Source organism: Chironomus tepperi, unplaced genomic scaffold, assembly GCF_022539635.2.
Source record: "Chironomus tepperi strain 1889 unplaced genomic scaffold, CSIRO-AGI_Ctep_v1 contig_309, whole genome shotgun sequence".
In the NCBI taxonomy this organism is placed as follows: domain Eukaryota; kingdom Metazoa; phylum Arthropoda; class Insecta; order Diptera; family Chironomidae; genus Chironomus; species Chironomus tepperi.
Window position 1 is genome coordinate 1,431,936 of NW_027226431.1, and position 23,699 is coordinate 1,455,634.

The following is a 23,699-nucleotide window of genomic DNA, read 5'->3' on the forward strand; positions in this document are numbered from 1 at the left end:
GCTTATGTGCTCCCAACCATAGCTTTATGAGTGCTTTGCTATTACAAACATTCTATTGATCAACTAGAACGTTCTAATCTAACAAACTGTGATCGCTTTGACTTTTTAAGGGCTTTTATCTAGTCATTCCACCTTAGATAATGATGGGATAGGGATCCGCTGTCTAAATATTATGAGTGGAATCTAGACTGTTCTTTAGAATTTGTTTGTGAACCTTGTTGGTTTAGAAAGTTCTTGAATTACATTGGGAAGCAAACAATTTTTTGTCCAGCATACCAAGACAGCAGAAATACAAGACAGAATTTCAATGAAAACCTTTGCTCTTTTCATGATTTTTGTCTTATTGTTCATCTGGTTATTATGAAGTCTAACTTAGAACAGTCTATGACAGTTGTGGCTAACCTTTTTCGTACTGCGGCACACTTTGACCCTTGAAAATAGTTTGTGGTACACTTGAACTTTCTTTTCAACACACATGATATCCACAACTAGTTTTATGACAATAGACATGCTTTGCTAAGACAACTAAAAGGTTGTTCACTTATTATGCTCGATTTTAAGGTGCATGAAGTTCTAATAACTGAAGCGTCGCTAATTTAAATGTCCATACTCAACCTAGATATCCAGACATTTAGATTCTGCGTCTCATACACTAGTGACTCAAGGCACTAGTTTTAGTACCAAAACCTGTCAGACGACAAAATTACTTTATAATTCTGTTATCAAGCTCGAAAAGGAACTGATAGACTGTATTTAAGAGTCGGGTCACTTGCTTACTTGCCATAGTGTCTAATTCTTCAACCAGATGAACCACAACTTTCACAAATGTCTGAAAGCTCAGAACTTCGATTAAAGTGACAGAGCCACATCCTCATCACAGAAAAGTACAACTTGTATACCGTTAATCAATCCAAATGATAATTTTTATCTTTCAAGAATTTGTCATCTGTGTGTTGAACAACCTGCATTTCTTCGTTCATTCATCAATATGTAATGTAATCTCGTCATGTCAAAATAATGAAAATTACGATACATTGGAACCTATAGCGGTAAGCTTAGCGTTGTTTGTCAATAATAAATTTCATCTGAAGTAAAAGACGAGACATTAGGATCAATAAACTAGCAATAAATCATTATCACAATTAATGTTCTGTCTCTCTATCCCTTTTTCAATAGAGCAGTGTTGTCCAAACTGTGTGACGCAGTTCGAGGAAGCAGAGTTGCAAAACAGGCATCTGTGACAAAAAAAAAAACATACAAATTATCAAGAAATTGTTACGGTTTTTGCCTGCGACTCGTGTCTGTTTTGCAACTCTGCCTGGAAGTAGGTTGTTGATAGAGACTGTGTAGCACTTGGTATTGGCTATTGGTAAAGGGTAGCCAGTATTAGGTGCCAACTGAAAGACGCCATGGATCATAGCTGATCTGTTGGGCCAGCTAAGTATGTAAGTAAGCAAGTGCGTCACACTACACTGTGCCTTCGACCGTATGCCGTGTGCGGATTCTATCAAGACCTGGGTCGAGCTTAACAACCAAGTTGTATCGTACCTCAAAAAAGTTTGGACAACACTGCCTTAATTTCATTTGACTGTTATAAAATGCTGCTTTTATGATATGAGGTTGAGCAGACAAATGGCTATAGCAGGGAATATTTTAAAGAACGCGATGGCAGAATTAATGGCTTTACTCTCTTCTCTCAATTTTTCTGCATGCCATGATGATAAAAAGAATAATTTTTTGTTTAGCATTTTTATGCTCACTTTTTCAACACATACACTTGCCACAGCAGCATCGCAAAAAAGCATTTTCATGAGAGCTTAATAATAATTTTTTTTTAAAAAAAAGATTTTTTTTTCCTCTTTTTTTGTGCTTTCATATTTATTTATTTTAAAGGAATTGGTTTATCACTTTTTTTTTACTTTCTTAATTCTTAAACTTGTTTTTTTTGGTTGTTCTTCATCTTTTTTGAATCTATATCAACTTGGATCAAAACCACATGCTACTATACCCACTTACTATAATTTTTGTTTGTTTTTCTTATTTGGGATGAGAATATCTTAATGGTTGACCTAGTTATTTCAGCTTTAAGTTTATCTTGAGATCTTCTTGATTCAGTTTTAAGGTTTTGGGATAGAGAGTTGTGTTTCCAATAAAAGAGAATATGAAGTTATTCAGTCATACTTGAATTATGATTTCTAACTCGTTGTACGCTTGTTCATGTAAGCCTGTTATGATTGATCAATGTATAAATGAAGGTAAATACAGACACTAAAAGCACTTATAATTGGAAATTGGCTAGCAGATAAAAATATGAAATTCAGACTGCTATAAGTGCCATTTTAACTAGATCACGGAACACAATTGATGTCTATTCATTGTGTATTTAAACTGATTTAATAGACAGTTTTTGGGAGGATTCGAACTAAAATTCTCTCAATTTATGATTAAAAGATCTAAGTTGAATCACTTCGCCAAAGTCTTACTCGAGCAATCATATGACGATGTAACCGTGTCATAGTAACTATTTTTGCTGCTCAGGATACTGTCCCGAGTGGAACAATACGGCGAATCACATTTTTCACTAAATCGGCAGTCGCGTTATCGACAGGGTAACTTCGCGCTGTAACGTTAATATGACGAGACACTTTTTCGAGCTCTACCGACGAGACTGTGCCCTTGCAAATACGTAGTGCGGTTCGGATGTGCCATCAGTGAGCGGTCATGTCACTTTAAAGTTGCATCTTCAATATAGTGACGCAACAATGCTTTAGCAATTCTGTTGTGTCTCACGGATATCATAACGTAACTTGAAAGCTTACAGCTTGCTATAAACTTGCTCTAAACTACCTTTATAATGCTCAAATTACTAAAGTCTTTCTCAAAAGTATCTCTTTCCAATTATATCAATGATGAATCTAGTACTTAAATACTTGAGCTTTTAAAAATATTAGAACTCGAAGTCGATTTGAATTTGACATGAAGTCCACCAACTCTACACATTCTCTGATTGAAAACATCAACATCTCCAAATGTAACCCAAACCAACACAAAATTGAATCAAGAAAAATCTGCAGCTAATCTTCTAAGTCATATGCAGTAGTCACCCATTGACAAACTATCCTGTGGTGTACTGAACTGATTCACTTTATGTTTCAAAAAATATATTATTTTTTTAATAATCTTTCCTTGTATATTTTATATCATTTGGTTCTTGTTTCTGGTTTCTATATCCAAACACAAAATATTGTTATTTCATTATCATCAATAATATCCGGTATTGGATATCGTTGAGATGAAAATGAAGGAAGGAAAAGAGGAAGGGAAATAATAAATAAAATTGAACTTATTTTCAGCAAAAAAAAAAGAGTTTGATTGAGAAAAATTGTAGAAAAAAAGTAGATATTTTATAGATTTGTAATAAATAATAAGGAGGAAGTAGAACGTAACACAGGAGGATGAATTGAATGATGATGGAAAAATTCTTTATTATTGTTATTTTGCTGTTGTTGTTGTTGTTAGTATTTTTGATGTTCTTCTAAGTGCTTTTTACTTCTTCTATTCCACTCCACTCCGAATCATCCAGTTGGAGCTTTTAATTTTGTGTTTTCGTATTGTTGTTGTCGATATTTGTTCGAAAGAATGCCTGAACGAAATGCAGCAAATCATAAACTTTACCAAGATCGGGATTCTTGCCAGGCTTCATGCATATGAAATCATCTAAACGATGTGGATTCGCTAAAATGACAAACAAGAGAGGATAAATACAAATAAATATAATAAATAATGGGTTGGATTTTGTGTGTGACACCAAAAAAATTTGTTGTTGTTTTATTTTTATCGGGTCAAATTGTTATCATAAAAATAAAATGACGATAAACAAAAAAAGAATATGCCTGACAAAAAATATAAATGCCCATCCTTATCATATCATCAACATTAATGCATAATGAGCATCTATTTCTATCTGTCTTTTTTTATCCTAATAGCACTACTCTTTTAGATTGATTGTTTGGCGACAGGGTTGATTTTTTGTGAATTTGAAGCTTTTATTTCATTCAACTTAGAGGATATCAACAAGAACAAACAATAAACAATCGATTTAAAGTCCAACAAACCGAATTTCCTTTGATTTCAATGAAAAACTTTGAAATTGTTCCTTTAAAAATTTAACCGCTTTCAGATTTTTGAATTTTGATCTACCACTTTTGTACTAAAAAGTTCTGCCCAATTTCATCCTCTCGGTAGCAAATTTTGTCATCTCAGTTGCAAAATGTGAAAAAAAAATGAAATATTGTGAAAGTAAGTGTTTAAAATCATTAAAATAGCATCATTGCTACTTAATTGATCGATGTCAACATCTTATTCATGTTTAATCTCCAATTTTGTCTTTGAAGACAGCCAAAAACTCCAAAAAATCAAAATCCAGTGCATACAAAATTATTTCCAGGTAAAAATAACAAAACAACCTCAAATCACTTCCAATCAAGTAAAAATCACAAGCACACGATGAAAATTTTCAAGATCTACAAAAGCCTAACAACTCAAAGCCAATCTATCAAATCCAGCACAGCTTATAAAAAAAATCAATCACAAAGGAATCAACCTTAAAAAAAATTTCACAAACAACTCGAGCAATACTTGAAAAACTCATTAAAAACTTCCTTAATCTCTCCCTCAGAGGCACAGTGTGCTGATGACAGAACTCTATATCTTCAAATCAAACGAAATCGTCCAAGACATAAGTCAATTTTCATGATTCTCTTACATTTTTCATTCTAATTTGATGTGCAATGTATTAAAAAAATGAATGATGTTGATAGCACATAAAACAGATAAAGAAAATGAAAGTTTTTTTGATAGCTTCAATGCTCAACAGTGTTTTAAAATAAAACAAATCATAAAGTAGCAATAATGCAAAGGAGGGGGATGTGCCGTTTGGGAATTTGTACGATTAATGGCTCATCTCATCCCTCCTTGCCTTCATTCTTGATACAATACAATTTTACGCCATGTCTCATCATCATCTTCTATCCAAAAGCATTGTGGAGGCGCAGATTTTTTATTTGAAGCACTTAAGGGTGTGTTTACAAATGCCGTACATGGAAAATACGGGTTTAAATCAATTTAGCAAGAACATAAGCAAGTCCATTAGGACAGAAGCTTCAATAATTCAATTCCACCTCCATTGAGCTTTCCACAACTTACTGACTATTCCCAAAAGCACAAAAAAGCAGCACAATGAGTGTTAAAATCCTCAAAAAATATAAAGCATGTAATAAGTGAGAAAGATGGCGTTAGAGCCCAAGTTGATATGGGGGATGGAAAGTGTAAGATAAACAGCATTTATGTACATTTTTTTGTGTGTCCCAAAGTATGACATTAAAGAACCGTCTGAAGTGTACAGCAATATTCATAGATTTATCAAAAGAATAATAATATGGAGATTACGATACTCGAGACAGGCAAAACGAAAATTTTACATTACAGTGTGAATAAACAAGCAAGACGGGAAAAAAAGTGAGAAGGTCGCAAATTGAACGTGAAAACGGCAACCAAATCTAATTTTTTGTTTATTTTGTAAGAAAAACCGTTTTAAGTTTATCATCATTGTTGACGATGTTACAGCATGAAATAGCAATCTAAGGCTTTTAAAATTCAATTCCTCACCTTATCACAATTTTTCATCCTTTCATGTATCTTGATGTTTTGAGAGAACAGGGAGGGACTTGTCATTTTGGGCTTAAGTATAGGGAGGTTCTTTACATTTTGGAAATCAGTATAGGAAGGATTGTTGTAGAAAATAATAAATTTGTTACATGTTGCCTATTTACAGGAGATTTATGTGATTGATTTGGTATTCTAATATAAGGAAGCAAAGGACTTGACCGTGTTGGAATCAAACCCATGCTATTCGCACTAATCTATTAGAAGTTGGCTACCAGAATTAGTTTCAATCCGGCACTATGCCAGCGTCAAGTAAGCCTAATTCCAAATTTTAGTACCGGATTTAAACTAAAGCTGACACCAAGTCTAAGTCAAGCTGGTCGGATACTGGAGTTAAACCGAAGCCTGTACAAAGTGTGAGTCACGATGATCAGGTACTGGATTTAAACCAGAGCTAGCACTAAGTCTAAGTTACGCTGGCCTAGTACCAGATTTTGTTCCAAACCTTACTGCTTTTAAGGTTATAGAGAAAAAGGTACATTTCCCAACAACATTGCCAGATCGGGACTCGAACCAACGTCTTGTCTAGATTACCAGTACGCATGCTCGTACTACTGAGCTACCAGGAGTTGTTAAAGAAGTGCCGCGTTCTTATTTAAATATATTTAAAGCACTTTTTTTCATATCCAGTGATTTTTACACAGCACTGATCGTTTTATTGAATCACAAAACAAATCCAACAGATTTTGAATCGATTAATCGACTTGTGTTATTTGGATATAACTTCAAAGCAAGATTGATCTGAATTGGGGGCTTAAAAGTTTTAAAAACATCGCAATAATAACAAAAATTCTTTGAAAATTCTCAAATTTTTTAACAGAATCGATTTCCACTCATTTGATATCAATGTAGCAACAAGCAACAATGTTAAAGCTATCCAAACATTCCAAGAAAACAAAAAGTCGTTATTTTACTTTATTTACTAACGATATTCGATACTTGCTTCATTTTATGTTTTCCACCATGAAAGGAAAGAAGATGAAGAGAAATGAGCAAGAGGTGCTTTTTACCTATCTCAAAAAAAAATTAATTCCTTTTAAATTTTATATATTTTGCTTGCTCTGTTTGAAGTCTTTACCGCTTTTTTTTTGGTAATTGGTGGATAAAATACACTTTTTGCTCTTTTCCGTTCCGTTCCACTTCGACTTTAAAGAGGATCAAAAAATTATTTATTTATTCAGGTATTTTATTTATTATCTACAGTAGCATTGTAAAAGCTTCTTGACTTTTATTCTCTTGAGAGATCTTGTTCCTTTATTGTTTTCACATAAATTTTAGTTTTGTGTCACATCAAATGACTCAAAAAAAGTGTACTGTCTTTTGTGATTTATAGATATTTGCATCATAAAAGCTTCACTCTTGAAGGAATCAGAGGTGTATTTAGGAGGGTTGAGGGGGTCAAACCCCATTTACCCACCCAGAAATTCTTCAATTTGCTAGGGTTTTTCGTGAGAATAATCCTAACCGCCTCCTTCTTCCCTAGGCCAGTGGTGGGACAACCTTTTGTTTTTCGCGGCACACTTTAGTGGTAAGTCTTGACCGAAATCGCACACGGCATACGGTTAATGGTATTTTCAAAAAAATTTGACGGCACACAGGTTGCCCTCCTGCCCTAGGCGATGCCTAAGCATTAGTAATAGCTAAGTTGGTTTTGCCTATAACGTGCCACGAATAAGGGCAAAAGCTGCTATGATAAAGTTTTAAGATTGAAAGCCTTACCATCCCTAGACTGATTGTGAGGTTGTTACCGTTCGGACGAGGCGGTTTGACTAGGCTTTTTACATATCTTACGCACATAGGTCGGTCGCCAGCGGTGTATTAAGTTCAGATATTAGGCTGCTTTCAGAATTCAATTCCCGCAATCCCCACCCCACTTCGCCCCCTTAAAACATTCCTGACTACACCCCTGACCAAAACAGACTTGAATTCAACTTTGAGTACAACACCATAATCATCAATGTTTATTTAACTGCCTTGTTGTGTGGAATAAATAATAAACAACATCATCTAGCTACAACCCATTAAATAGCTAACAAAGCGCACATTCAGTGTGTGTATTACCATTAGAATGAACACATGAATATATAAATAAGGATTGAATAGTTTAAAAGATCATTATCAGGAATTACTTCGGGGCATCTTCTATCCAACGCAAGTTCTTTCCATTCAATTTGCTTCCTTTTTCTCGCTTCTTTCATCCTTCAAGTTTAATAAATATTGAAATAGTAGCAATATCGTGTAGATTAGACTTTTGTAAGTAAAGAAATCTACTTTATGCATGAACGAAAATTCTACTCATTTATGTCCTTGACCTAAAGCAATATTGCGACGTTTCATGCAGAGTCTATCCAAATAGTATAAAGTATGAATGTAACAGAGAGAATTTTAAGGGATTTTTTTAATGCCTTTTTACTGACTAAAATTCATAAACGTAATTAATCGCAGTGCTGAATATACAGGGATAATTGGATTAATGAAGAAAAGCTCGAGATTCATAAAAAACCATAAATTTGATTGTGACCAAGGAGGAAAGAGGTCTTACGCCTTACCACACAATTTAGAATGAGCCGTCAAATGTTGATGAGTATCGCGTGAATGATCCGTAACGAAATGAAGGAAAATAAGAAAGAATTTTTGGAATTTTTCTCAGTTTTTGTGGTTTGAAAGCAGCTTGAAACGCATTTCTTGTTATTTGTGGCTTGATTCGTTTTTGAAGATTTGTTTGCAGTGGTCTGCAGAATCAATTTAAGCAATATCAATTGATTTATCAAATTATTTGTGACTTCTTGAGATTGCATTCACAGAACAGGCATGAAAATGGATATCAAATGGGTTTTTACAGCCAGACCCTCAGAATAACCAACTAGAGCCACTGGATCCACTAGAGCCACTGGATCTACTAGAGAGTCACTGGATCCACTAGAAAGGCGATGCCAGAGCATCCCTTACTGTTCACTTGGCAGCCGACCTAATTTCAATGCGTCCCAACCAAAAAAGGCAAGATAACATCCACAATTTCTTCAATCCACCCAAACCGCCGATACTAACTCAATCCTCCCCAAAAAACATGCTGAATTACTTAACGTGGGGGTATGTTAAACATTATTATGCTCCCTCTCGTCATCATCATTTCTGTATTCATTACAATATGCCTTTTTTTCCATCTCAGTAGCTATGGTGTTAGCTTAAGGAATGCAATTTAACCAAGGACGATTGTCCGAAAATGACATGATGGTGAATGTATGAGTTGCTCTGTAATCTTTATTTACTCCTGGGATATCATTCGTTCATTAACTCCTTTTTTCCATTTTACTTTTTGTAATTCTCTTCTTCATATTTTGTTTTAGCTGAAAAAATCTCGCAGCGATGTAATTAAAACTGAACTTTTTTCCGTTTGAATCGTTTTGGCTTTCGTTTTTATGAGCTTTATGGGGGTGACTAGAGATGATGGTTTTGAGGTCATTCGTAAGACTTTTTTGAAAAAAAAAAGGACGAATTAATCTGTGAACGAGTGATTTGAGCTCTAAACATCGAATCTAATGTGTGGAAGTGTCTAATTTTGTATGTAAAATTCGATTTGACTCCATGAGTTAACATCCAGCTCTGGAATATTGTCTTAGAATGAAGAATTTAAGATCTGAAATTCCGTACCCAAGCTACACGCCCGGTTCATAGCAATCAACATTCCGTAATAATTACCACCAAAAATAAAATTCATCATTTGTTCACCCTCATCCGAATAACTTTTGCTCCTTTCTAAATTTTAATTCCCTCTGTGATATTTAGACGAATGAATTTATTTTATCTCCCATGCTCTCTCATTTTCACATCTTTTTCATGTTTTTAACACACAAAAAAAGAAATAATTTAAATCGTTTTTTGCTTCCACTTTGTTCTGCAGAAGTACAACAAGAAAAAAGCCAAAAAAAAATAATTAATATTTATTTGTGTAATGCCACAAAAAAACAATTATGCGGGTATGCAAAGTTTATTACAATAATATATACTGAAATAATGATGATGATAATGATAGTGTCATGGCATTTAAGAAACTTTAACTCTTTGTGGTTTGCTACCAGAGGTAAAAAACTTGAACGAAGCTTTTTCTACACAATTTTTTTCCACATTGCATACAGACGAGATTACACAAAGAGATGAAAAGGCAATGGCAAAAACAAAGTTAAGCTCTTGGTTTGAATAAATTTAATTAATTAAGCACCCAAAAAAGAACTTTTTCTCTCACACTCTGTTCTGTGTAGAGATGTCTACAAATACCCAAATACCCAAAATTTTTTTTCCAACTATTTGGGGTTCCCAAATATTTGGGTTAAAACCCAAATAAATTTGGGTCCACTTAAAATCATCACTTTTAAGGAAATTTTCCATAAAATTTCAGATTTTCATTGAAATTTATAGTGTCAATTTTTTGCCAATTTGAATTTAATCTCATATTTTGAAATATAAACACTAATAAGCTTAAATTAAATCAATCTATCAATTTTTAAGACATTTATTTGAACTATCCAGTTATGTTGGCTGCATAATGTACTTAAGAAATCATAGTAAAGCCATAAATTCAGCATTATCAAAACCAAAATCCTGCAAGTTTGTGGAAAAATTGAAGACACAAATGAAACTATAAATCTGCGAAAAGGTATTTTATTGGAGAATTAATATTTAAAAATAAAAAAATGTATTTAATCTGCTGTTATTGTCTTAGCTCTTGTGGGTGCAACTTTGGTCCAAAGTGGATACATCTTCAGTAGGTACAAGATTTAAAATATTAACTAGATTAACTTTTTTTACTCATTTTAATTAAACTAATCGGTGCATACGCAATGATGTAAAAAAAGCTCAGCTGTTATTTGAGACAATATTTAAAAGAATTATTCGGGAAATTGTCCTTAAGCCTACTTTTTAGACCAAAATTTCTTTTAACAATATTTGTACAAATATTTGGGGTTTAATATTTGGGTATTTGGGTATTAGTACAAATAGTAAAAACCCAAATAATTCACACTCTGTTCTGTGTGAATCTAAATCAGTGATGCGCAACTTTTTTTGTGTCACGGCACACAAGTTGCTCAACATTGTGTTGTGGCACACGTGTTGCCCACCATTGAGTCGTAGCACACATGTTACCCACCAATGTGTCGCGGAACACATGTTGTCCATCACTGTGTCGCGACATACATGTTGCCTACCACTATGTCGTGACACACATGTTGCTCACTACTGTGTCGCGACACACAGATTGTCCACCACTGTATCATGGCTTTCAGGTTGTCTACCCACTGTACTAATATGCATATTTTGCCCACAACTGTGTCGCAGCACACAGGTTGCCCACCCTCTGCTCTAAACAATACTTAACAAACAAATGAAACATAACTTTCACCCATTTAATTCAAAATCACGCAATTTATCATTGTGGTAGTCGTAATTAGTCTCTTACTCTTCTTTTCTTCTTTCCTTTTTATTATGTCGGTGACATTTTTTTTGCTGTATGGTAATGTAAAGGCACACACACATACACATGTATAATATGAATTTATTTATTCATCACATCATGTCACATGTGGCAATCAGTCAGTACGAAGGCTTGAAACATAATTTTAATGGAAGTATAAATGGATACAAAATTATATTTTTTTAAGTCCCCACAAAAACCAACGAAATTGCAATACATAAAAGCCACATCATTAACCATCCTAACTGAAATGAATTTACGTGCACATGAAAATTATTGTGATGAGTAAATGGATGGACTGGAGAGGTTCTAACCGAAACATGTTGGTAGAGATGTATCACATGCAAAGCTTATTGCATTATGGATCATTTGTAGAGCATTTGTGTACTATGGAAGTTGTTGTGATGATATAAAGTGATAACACTAAGAGGCACTAACTAAGGATAAGCTGATCAAAGGGTTAGAATATATCGAGGGTCGAGCGACAATTGAGGGTCGAGCGAAGTCGAGCGACAGGTCGGAAGTCGAGCTACAATCAGGGGTCGAACGACAGTCGGAGGTGGAGCGACAGTCGAGGGATTAGAATTCTTTATAATTTATATATGCAGTTCCTCGCCTATTTTTAGTCATTTGGTGATTCTACTTTTTGGAAGCAAATTTTCGAAGATCCCTTTAAAATGAAGACAATCTGCCTTAAAGTCGGTAACCAAAATAATGACCTAAAAAGCTAAAATGTCCTATTCATCTCTGATGATAAAAAATATCACAAAAGATGCAGCATGTTTGTTATGTTCGAGTAGAATTCAGGATGTATCGATGAAAAATTGATTGATTCTGTATTTTAGTAATGTTTGCCGATCTGGAAAATATCAATAAAAGATTTTAGACTAGACTGACGAGGCAGCATGCTCATACTTAGACGTCTGATCGTCATTGACATTTTTAACTTGAGCAATCACATTTTACATGAAAATTAGACACATCCTGTCCAAAACACATTATATCAGATACTGAGATTACACAGACCACTCATCTGTTGCGTCAAGTTCATCAATCTCTCTAATTAATTAAATTAAATTAAATTTACACAGACGAGCCGTGAATAAATTTTCGATACTCTAGAATCTCAATTATTACCCAAATTCAGCCAACGAGAATGGTTTTAGAAGCTTTAAAAATTTAATTAAATTTAATGTTAGAAAATTAACATATAAAGCCATACAAATCCATAAGCTTATGTAGATAAAAGCAAGAAGCAAGTCATTAGTAAAATAATTTGTAATAACTGCAAACCATGAATGTTTAAATAATTGAATAAGAATGAATCTACAAAATTGCTATTTAATTAATTTCCTTTTTTTTCTAAAACAGATTCTCCCTGTTTTGCACATCCATTCACACGTTCCAGTGATGCCAGTTTCAAAAACGTTTCACATTTACGTGCCTCGAGACATCAGGAACAAAGTGAAAAGTGGCACAGCATGAATTTTTATGTTATTCTCGTCAGTCATTAAAACCATTCTCATATGACATTTTTCATCGTGTTTTATGTAAAGCCACTCCAACATGCAAGACAAGTTATGTGTATATAATTTACATATATACACACATTATAATGTCTTTTTGTTTCGAAATAATAATATTAAAAGCAGCCCTTCCACATACATGGATGCAAGATATTTAGTAACAAAAACAGAACTTTTTAGGACATTTTTTGGACAAAAATTGACGATTTTAAGTTCACTTTAATCGGCTGACTGTGTGGGTAACTGGATGAGGCGTGATTTCTCAGCAACCAGACATTCTAGAGAGCTTGGATTTAAAGCATTAGCTTTATCTCATTGATTTAATGACTTATCACTTGGTCTGGAAGCTTAAAACTATCTCTAAATGCTTTAATTATTGATTTTTCTTGAAATTTTTCAATTTATTTACAAAAACCTTCCAAAATTCCCCTTCAACAAATGTTTGAATTTTACAAAACCGTTAGAAGTTTAAATTTCAAAAAACCGTTAAATTACACATTGGATATTATAGTAACTTTAATTATAGAATTAAAGAAGTGATTATTCTACTGATTTGTCAATCGAATGTTGATACCTGTCCGAAAATGCGCTCAAGTCACTCGATATTCCAAGATCATTCAACATTAATTTTTATGAAAAAGTTTAGGGATATAATTTTTTTTCTGTTCTGGGCTTCATAACAATGACTTTTTTTCATCATCATAATTTGACCTCATGACTATTTGCTGCCCTTTTTCTCATTTCCACACCCCCATAAGAACAAATTTTTTCATGTTTCCATAAAATTAATTTTTTTTAAAACACAAATTTTTGGCTAAAATACACAAAAGACCAGGAAAATGTTGACATAAGGAACAAGAGCTTCCTTGCAAAAATTTTTAGTCAACTTTTTTTCAGTTCTGTTTTAAAAATAAAATGTTGTTATTGTAATATAAAGTCAAGGTCGTTTTTTCATCCATCCATTCATTGCTTCTTATGTCTCAAAACCTCCCTTTACTTTATGGCTGTATATATCATATTGTAATATGTAATGGAACGAATGTGAGAGTGTATGTATGCCTTCCCCCCAAAAAAAAAGCACAACGGATCATGAGAGAGTGAGAGAGATGGAGAAAAGTGCAGAGGCTGCTACTTGGGCTTTAATGGAATAACAGTGGAAAGGAAGAAAATTGTAAAAATAATAAAAGTATAAGATGTCTTACAGGGATTTCAATTTTAAATAAGCTCAGACGTTGTTGGCTGAATGAAAATCAAATGCAACCCTGGGAAAAGTAAAATAAAACAACTTCTTTGGATGGAATTTTGGAGTAAACACGACGATGAAGTTTCTTCAAGCGCATATCTTTTGTCAGTATATTTTGTTCATGTATTTTAGTCAATAATACTCACATAAGTTGTTGCCAATTTCAGGATATGAGGGTGGTGGCTTGATCCACGTACCATCTGGTCTACATATGTGAAAAATTAGAAAAAAATTGAGTTAAAATGTTAAAAATAATTCATTTAATGTTCCTGAATGGCACAAGTCGGTTAATTGATCCAAAATCCGGTTCAGGCAGGCACGACTCTAGCAAAGTGTAACTATGCTGATGCACATGACACTATGCAGTTCCTGTAACGGAACATGAGCTTGATCACTCTATTTGCATACGCATTAGACAACTGCCTATATCACATCACCAACTCAGAGTCAAGCCGCCCTAGGGCCAGATTCTCGATGGATTAACCGATTAGCACCATTCGTGGATAGCAAGCTTACCTTCGCATGTGTCGACGATCGGATGAAAACGAATTAAGGTAAATTTCTGCCGGAATTACTCTAAAAAACCTGCCAGCCATGCATTTTAATGTATGTGTGAAAAGCACACCCGTCATTAAAGATGTTTTGGCATTTTTTTGTACACATTTCAAAAATTGATGTACGATGAAGAATACAACCGAAAAATGGAAATAAAAAGAAGTCAGAAATATGATAAATTGCCACAATTTCAACCTGTTAATCATATGAATTCATGTATCATATCCAATAATAATGAGTGTGGAAATGTTATTTGGAATTTGATAGAACCAAAAAATGTATGGCAGTGAGTTTTTAAGCAATAAATAATGTCGTGGAGTAAATAACTAATTTAATAAGACATTCTTATATATCATACAGTCAGTGAGAGAGACAGAGTGAGTCTTGACACTTTCAGAATATTAAGTACATCAATATCAATAACAGCTTTGTGTTTGGGTAAAGATGATGGAGGATGAGGGACAATATTCAATAGACTATTGGACACATCTACAATGGTATATTATTGGGTAAGTATAACGAGTGATTGAATCTTTTTGAGGGGGATGGGGTGGTTAGGAAGCTCTGCACAGCAACCAAAACTTCCTGTTTACGTTCTGAAAGCTAACTGCAGTCTGTTTTCTCACAGACCCAATTGTAGATTGAGTTTCAACTCAAGGTTCGAAGTGGTTGATCTAACAGAATTGGGATAATCCCGAATAATGGATCCCGAGGGGGATTCGAACCCCCGTCTTACTATATCCAGTTGCATATTACTACCACTGAGCTATTTAAGGGCTACTAGACTATATGGCAATGTGCCATATATGAATTATGCATTTTCGGTATCCATCTTACTAGACCGAAAAGTTCCTGAATTGGGTGTGTTGAAAAGGACGCCTCTAAATGTCCCGGACAAGCACAAGTTATTGAAAGATAGAGCCATGTTCCTAAACGCAACAATGCGCCCCATCCAAGACGTAAGTAAGAAATTACTCCTTACTAATGCACTCCTAAAGATATATCGTTGATTAGCCCTTACAGGACTGCAATTCCATCCCAAGGACTTTACTCACAAATCCCCCTCATACCCCCTGTACTAACCAATCGATTTGCTGTTATTGAATTTGTCTAAAGGAGCATAAAGTACACAGAATGTGTGCAAAAAAGAAACAATTTCACTTCCTCACTCCACTCGACTGACTGTGTTGCTTTATGTACATATTGTATCAATACCCACCTATGATGATCCTCTGACACTGCATAGTCTGAACGAAACGTCTCCGTTACATATTTGTGAAAATATGTTGGAAATGGCAAAGTGGTATCTAAGTCGAAAACCAAGCAACGATTTGGTGATGGATTATGCATGAAAAATACATGATAGTCCTATAAAGAAATAAATAGAAATGAGAAAATTATAATTTTTGTGGAAGAAAATGCTTTTCTGTATTATTATATTTTAGTCTACAGTACATCCAACATTTCTTTATTTTAGTTCAAACAAAAACAAGAACCGCAATAGACATTGTGGCTCGAAAATGCTAATTTACTCAGAGCAATTTTCTTCTTTCGTGTTTCTTTTTGGAGTCTTTGTGGGAAATTTCGTCAGAATCTAGTTTTGGGATACTTAAGAGCTTAGGAGGATGTACCAACAGGTCAAAACTAGTGTACTCCAAGCCACACACATGAAGAAGGCTCTGTCACGGATCTTTTAAGGCTTCACTAAACCTTTCCTATTTGAAAAAAATTTCCATACCAAATGCAGTTGGGATCTGGATGCGCTAGAACAATAGAAACTGCAGGCCTTTTGGCGAACCCTACTTAAGAGCTTAGTTGGCTGTACCAACAGGTCAAAAGTGTACCTACATAGTGTACGTATACGACACAAATGAAGAAGGCTCTGCCACGGATCTTTTAACGCTTCTTTTAATCCTTCCTATTAAAACCAAATGGAAGTTGGCTATTGTTGACAGCCATATGGACGCCAAACTGATATAGCTTCCATTTAGTGTTAATAAAAGAGGCTTAGTGGAGTCTTCTTCATTTGTGTAGCTTGGATACGTTGTTCTAAAGTTGTGTGACATGACTAAAATGGTAAGAATAAGTGACAATCATCCTAAATACTCTCCAAATGGCCATAAGATGACATTTACAGAAGTAGATGACACTAAAAGCCTAAAGCTAAAGAAATTTCCTTGAAATACAAAGCAGGATAAAGTCTAAGCTGAAATATGCTTCATGACATTTATGGATTCTAGATAGAAATCAAGATTCTTATTCAAATCCCTGTTCAAATCATAAACCTAATGTCATTTCCAAGAATCAAGTTGCATCAACATCGAACATCACAAGTTAGCCAGTTAAGGTGAAATTACATCCTTTGTTGATGTGTAACGCGTGTATAAATTGAATGAAATTATTCCAAGAATCCTACACGAAGAAGTCATGCGAATGTGTAAGTCTATGCCTTTTTTTATTAATAAAAAGAAAAATAACAACAACAACAGCAGTTGTAAGTCTAAGTCTATATATTTTTTTATGTAATACATGACAAATCATCATGTATCTTCTTCGTTCACATGGTAATTTGTGCTCTTTTTCGGCATAATGGCACAAAATAGCAAAAAAAATGTTTTGGCTCATCTTGTATGTTTTGAACTAAAGTATCTCTGCTGTCATTCATTCAATTTCGAGTGCGTAATAAAAACAATTCCTAAGGATATGAGGATTGATTAAGGGAAGTATACACACAATATTTGCGATTATATATCATGCGTACATATTTGTTGACGTGAAATTAGAATGAGACGTAAAAATGTTGCAAATCAAGTACACGACTCAGCTATAATAAAAAAGTATATAAATGCATGAAAGATGGAAATTAGGTTGTGCTTGAATAAATTTTCATTCTTTCTTTTTGCTTGAATTATTCTCTTTATATCCTGGATTTATATACTTGAAGCATTTTTCATGTCAAAAGGAAGCTTTTTTCTATTAATTTTGAAAATATTTCACGTACGCTATGAATATGAATTTCAGTTCCTCAACGAAAATTAATGAGATTATGTGATTCAATCAACAAATATTAGATTTTAAAATTTATGCTAAAATTATGAGGGATTGTTCGATAGTGATGTTGTTGACATTGCTTTTGGAACTTGTAAATGAAGGATCCTTAGCAGAAACACACTGACAGACACTTGGACAATATGACAGCAACCACTTGAATGCCACATGACAGTCCACTTGGACGCCACATGACAGCCACTAGGACGCCACATGACAGTCACTTGGACACCACATGAAAGTTACTTGGACACCACATGACAGTCACTTCAACATGACACACTTTACATGACAGCCACTTGGACGCAACATAACAGTCACTTGGACATCACATGACAGTCACTTGGACGTCAAATGGCAGCCACTTGGCATCAAGAATTTATGTCGATCGAGTAAATGATGGACACCATTTATGAACGACTCCAACACACAATTTGACATGCTCTCATTAACATCATAATTATGTCAGTTAAAGAAAATACACAAAACTTACCCAAACTACTAATTTGTCTTCACCTCTACCAGCTTTTTGTCTCCATAACGGCACTGTTCTTCGTTCATTTGACACATATACCGCATAACATTTTGATAATTCATTAGGATATAGTTTCTTCACTTGTTCACACAACTTCCACACATTTTCCTCACTGAAAAAATATAAAAGACATTATGAGAAAATAAATACGAATGGTAAGCACACACGATGTACTGAAATATACATTCTGTTATTCTCTATTCCTTCTTTTACTGTCGTTTCGTAGAGCTTACGAGTTTTTTTTTTTTTTCATTGAAAAAAGAAACCGAATCATTTTGCATAATTTAACACCTTTTTTGAAAGGAAGACTTAAAATTTTTTGTCTGGAAAACTTTTTTTCACGCTTACGCTTCGTAGCTATAGCATAAAATTTTCTTTGTAAGTAAGCTTCAAGCGTATGATGTGTTGTAAAGAAAAAAAGCTTAAGAGTTTTGCATAAGAGGGCTTTAATTTACTGTAAACCACTCGATTTCATGGATGTATGGATATATAGATGATAAATTCAACGAAAAAATACTTTGATGTATTTAAATATGAGAGAATGAATATACTCAGAGTCGTTAATCCTTATTTCTGTGTTATGCAGAGTAGATTATTCAAATTGTCAGGTATAAACATTTTTATTTGAGTGTAGATTGCAGAATAATGTTGAGCTTAAGTGACTAGGTGGCGGTGGAGTTTGGTAATTCATTACTCCATGTTGGCACAAGAAACATGGATGTGGGTTTGCACCTCTATATAAGCTTTAGATCTTGGTATGATATCTATGTGTAGATTGCCTGGGGAGCCTTTAATTCGTGGGTTGTCACTATCCTTGAAGCATATTCATGTAAGGAGGATTGGGGAAGCAGAATTGTGTCCCCAAAGCTAACCAAATATCAAGTATATACCTTCTTGTGGTAAGTTCTAATACCGCTAAATAAAACAATGGTTTCTGAGCTATATGTCGAGATTAGGAGGTTAAATGATAGAGCAAAACTATATCCAAATCACTTCGTCTGAACGGAAGTAGCCCCAGAATCAGAGTAGGGATGGTCTTAACACCGATTAAGACCGAAACATTAAACGGGAATTGAACAAATGGATAATGAACCGCATGTTCTGTCCACCAATCAGGTCCACCATAAAATCCACCGAATTCAATCATGTCTTATCACCAAGATGTGTCGTGACACAAAAGATTTGATCAACAACAAGAATATACATTAAAACCCAAAAACCCAACTCTGTCAACATCTGTAATTTTTAAAGCTATTCACATCACTTTAATACAGCATTAACTCCATACGGGTTTTAATATTAAAGCCCTTCCGTTTTATCTACATCTAAGCACGGAAGCCATAAGGATCAAAAATGAACTGAGAAAAGGATTAAAGGAGGTAAAACTTCCCATGAACACTTAATTCTAGTTCAAAAGAATGTCAAAATAAAAACGAATATACAAATCTTCATGACGATCTACTGTCATGCTATCCTCAATGTCGTGCAAATTCCCTGTTATCTTCAAAAAAAACCTCCCCGAAGCAACTTAGCTCAAATTGTTCTAACGTGACACAACCACATGAGAAATCCCCATGGGTAACAAAAACTTTTACGCAAGTAACGATTTCAACTGTAGATGGATTCTATGCTGCACAACCAAGAATGTAAATAAAAAGTTAGAGTGATAATGAAAATATACAACCATACGATGAGATATTCGAGTCACATTCCTATTTATTTAAAAAAGTGACTTTTATATTTCTCTATGGTCGGTTTTAAGCTAAACAAAACATTCTTTAGAGACACTGTGGGGAAGGAAGGAAGAAGAGGAAAACAAGAGAATTGAGTTTATAAATATGAAAGTTTTTTGTATATGCTACATACCTAGGAAGTTGCAATCATATTTTGTATTTATTAAAGTATGAGAATAGACGACAATTCTTAGTATTAAATTCTTTATAAGCTTATCTTGCTAGTGGTGGGCGACGTCATATTTTTGGTGGCACACCTAGGTGGTAATCTTCGACCGAAACCGCAAACGACAAACGGTTCAAAGAATTTCAAGATGCAGATGATACTAATGTGTATCGACAGATTGGTTGCCCACACTGTGTCGTGGCGCACAATTTGATCACCACTAAGCCGTGACACTCAGGTTGTTCAACACTATGCCGTGACACACAGGTTGTTCAACACTATGCCGTGACACACAGGTTGCTCAACACTATGCCGTGACACACAGGTTGCTCACCACTATGTCGTGACACACAGGTTGCTCACGTTTATTGTCATGACACACAGGTTGCCCACAATTGTGTCGCGAAACACATGTTGCTCACGACTTTTCCGTGGCACACAGGTTGCCCATCCCTTGTACTAATGTGTACAATGTGTATAAAATATTATTTCATCAGATATACTCTAAATGCGGCAAAAGTGTGTATAAGAAGTAATCTTTTTGTGTTCTGTGAAGAGGCAATGCTTTTAACGTATCAAGAAGGAAAGTGAATTAGTCAGAAGAGGATTTTTCTAATTGCTTTTTTAGTCTTCCTCATCATGCCTTAGGGTATTTATAATTCTTTTTTTTTTGAGATTTTTTCCAGCTTCTTTCCCTCAACATAATCATCATTATCATAATTTCTTTTGCGCTGTTGTTACTAAAATCACATTACACGAATACAGACGTAGAGCATTTAGAATCTTCTTCGATAATAATCATTTTCTCAGATTTTTTCTTCGTCTAATCCCTTTTTTGTCTTCATCCTTAACATCCTTCCTTTCCCCATACTTTGCCTTCTTTAATTGTGAATGTGTTAATTGGCTGTCAAATCTTTTGCCACTTGACTAAAAGTTATGATGCTGATGGTTTTATATATCCATTAGATACAAGGCTTACATTAACGAGATGTTGTGTGTTGATTGTGTGCAGCATGTGTATGAGGGGTTTGGGGGTTAAAGGCTGTCTAGATAGAATTTTCGAAGATTTTTTGACATCTATTGCTATTCCCTAGTGGAACAATGCAACGTCCCATGAAAATAGGCAGAAATGTGTCGTCACGGTGTCGTCAGAGCAACTTCACGTCTCACCGTTATTCCTGCGACGCAGTGTTGCTCAAGAGTACATGGTGCACTACTTACTCAGTTTGCTGACCGTACAGATCATCTGTGATCCATGTCTAAAACTACTTAACTATACATGTATCCCTGTTCACACGATTTTATGAAGTGCACTCAGTCATAAACTATACATGTATCACCAGATATATATCTTAATTAACAATTCACATAATAATAATCATAATTTTTCTGTTATTATGATGCATAGATATTATGAATGACTCATTGTGTAACTGTAGAAAAAGACATAAATGTATGTGTATTTAAACGAGTGTCTACACAGAAAAACCATTCATTCATTTCATAAAAGCAGAAAGGAAATGAAAATACATAAAAAAAGAGTCCTATGGTTGAAACATGAAAATGAGTATGAGAAATAAATGGATGAACGTATTAAATTAAGAGCTTTTATTACAGTAGCAATGTGTTAAGGGGAAAGTATTGAAATAATCCTTGAGTAATCTCTTTAAGTTCTCATCACATCTTTTTTGCAAATATGTACACATACAACACAAAAAAAATGTGTGTAGTAATGCTACAAATGGAAAGGAAAAAATAGTGTCAAAATGGTCGTACATGAGGCATTACAACGCATTGTTTTGTCAATTCATCACATGACATGAAATCTTTGAAAAAAGTCGACTGTCACAAAAATTGAAGTATTTTACAGAACTAACTCATTTTGAGTGGACAGGCTTAACTGTCAATTTCATGAGAGCATATGCGAAAGTAATGTTTGCTGACAGGATTTTTTTCTGGTGATTTCTACAGCTCTTAAGTGAATGAGAGGATTGAATCATGTGTTTGTTTGTGATTTATTCGAAAATGTATCAAAGTTTCAGAAGGAGTTCCAATTGAGATCAACTTGAAGTAGATTTTGACTTTTATTGAGCATTTGGATAGTCACTAGAAAGTCGAGTTGATGGCAAGACATGAGCGTATCCTGATGACAACGTAATTGCTGTTTTGGACTTGTTTTTGACCTGTTTCTACGGCGAAGAGTGATTTTTGTCGCATTGTGCTGTTTGGGGTAGTTAAAGTTATTTAAGAGGGTAGAAATATTGGAGGAATCAGTGTTTTGCGAATAATATTGCAGTGGCTTTTCGTTATTAACAGATTAAAAATTTATTCTATTCAATTTATACCAAATCAGGACTGACATTGGCATGGGGTAAAAAATTGAACTCCTTTTAAACTCCGAAATCTGGCACTATGCCAGAGTCAAGCCGACCTTGTCTCTTATTTTGGAACGTTTTCCCATTTTGCATTATTCAAGTAACTTCGAGCATGAAGTCCAAATTGTATAAAATCCTTTTCGAGAAATTAAAGCTTGCACCTGACAATGTTGCATAAGATGAGTAAAGTGAAGCATTTTCCCGAGGCACCATGACTTGGATAGTAAAATGTTGGCATTAAGTACACAATTCAAAATTATAAAGTAAAGGAAGGGGAGGGAGGGGCTCTTTTGATAACTTGCCTCGGGGCAAAAGAGAATTCGTTACATACCCACTAAAAATTACTCAAAAGCAAAAATTTCAATTGAATGTACTTTTGTTCCAACAAAAAAAAAATCACATCCTTAATAACCTTTAAACGCAATTCTCAGAACCAACCACATACTCAACTCCAGAGCAAAATGCTTGTTAAATATGAATGTCTGATACATTCTCGTAAAAATGCGAGATTTTATGTTAAATTAAAATAATGAAAATTCATGATTTCATGATGAGAAAAAGGGGCAAAAATTTATGGCACATTCCTTGGGGTAATAAAAGCGCATTTTCAAATTATGTGCTTAATATTGAAAATGTCTTTAGCATATAATGATGTAATTTAAGAGCAGCAGGAAGAAACTAAAATAATAATGAGATAAAAAGTCTCAAAATGGACCGAACGGAAAAATGAAAAAATATGAATATAAAATTCCCATATAAAAAATGTGTGTGTGTATGCGTTTCCCATACATCATCGTCTATATTACAAACATAAATATTTTATATCACTTGCACGATGGTGAAAAATGTGTGAGAGAGTGGGTAAATTGCTGTAAAAAAAGGAGAGAAAGAGAATGACAACAATGAATGGGGCATGAAATAATTTCGCCATAACAATGCCTATATGGGACTGCAGAGTAGTAATAGGGCTTATTGCTATTGGCTGTATCCTTTCACGTGTGGGTTTATTGTATTTATGTGCGTATCCATCAAGCGTGCTTTTTCTCTTCTCTTCCTTTCCATATCACGAGTTATGAAATTTTCACGCATTATTTTCATTGCTTTCACGACTCAAAAAATTGGTATCAAACATTTTTTTTTATTAGTCTCTTTCTTCTTTTGCGACATATTAAAGAAAGAACAAAGAATTAAAGCTTCAAATAGCGTATAATTAAAGCTTATCAATAAATACATACAATTGCAAAAGCGCGGTTATAAATATTTTATCAGCAAATAAATATTTCTTTCGCTTTTTTTGGGGGATATCGCCTAGTTATGACACCTA

At 34.2% G+C, this 23,699-nt stretch overlaps 1 protein-coding gene across 1 annotated transcript in view; it reads right to left on the reverse strand.

Annotated features, from left to right (window-relative positions):
- Positions 1–868: 868 nt before the first annotated feature.
- tun (N-terminal glutamine amidase tungus) overlaps positions 869–23,699 on the reverse strand; it is a 32,246-nt gene continuing 9,415 nt past the window's right edge. The window contains exons 2-6 of the mRNA XM_070643197.1: positions 18,060–18,213; positions 15,738–15,886; positions 14,480–14,548; positions 14,110–14,168; positions 869–3,735 (exon numbers count right to left, since the gene is read on the reverse strand). Coding sequence (XP_070499298.1) covers positions 3,593–3,735; positions 14,110–14,168; positions 14,480–14,548; positions 15,738–15,886; positions 18,060–18,213 — 574 coding nt within the window. The 3' untranslated portion in view covers positions 869–3,592. The remainder of the gene's footprint in view (positions 3,736–14,109; positions 14,169–14,479; positions 14,549–15,737; positions 15,887–18,059; positions 18,214–23,699) is intronic.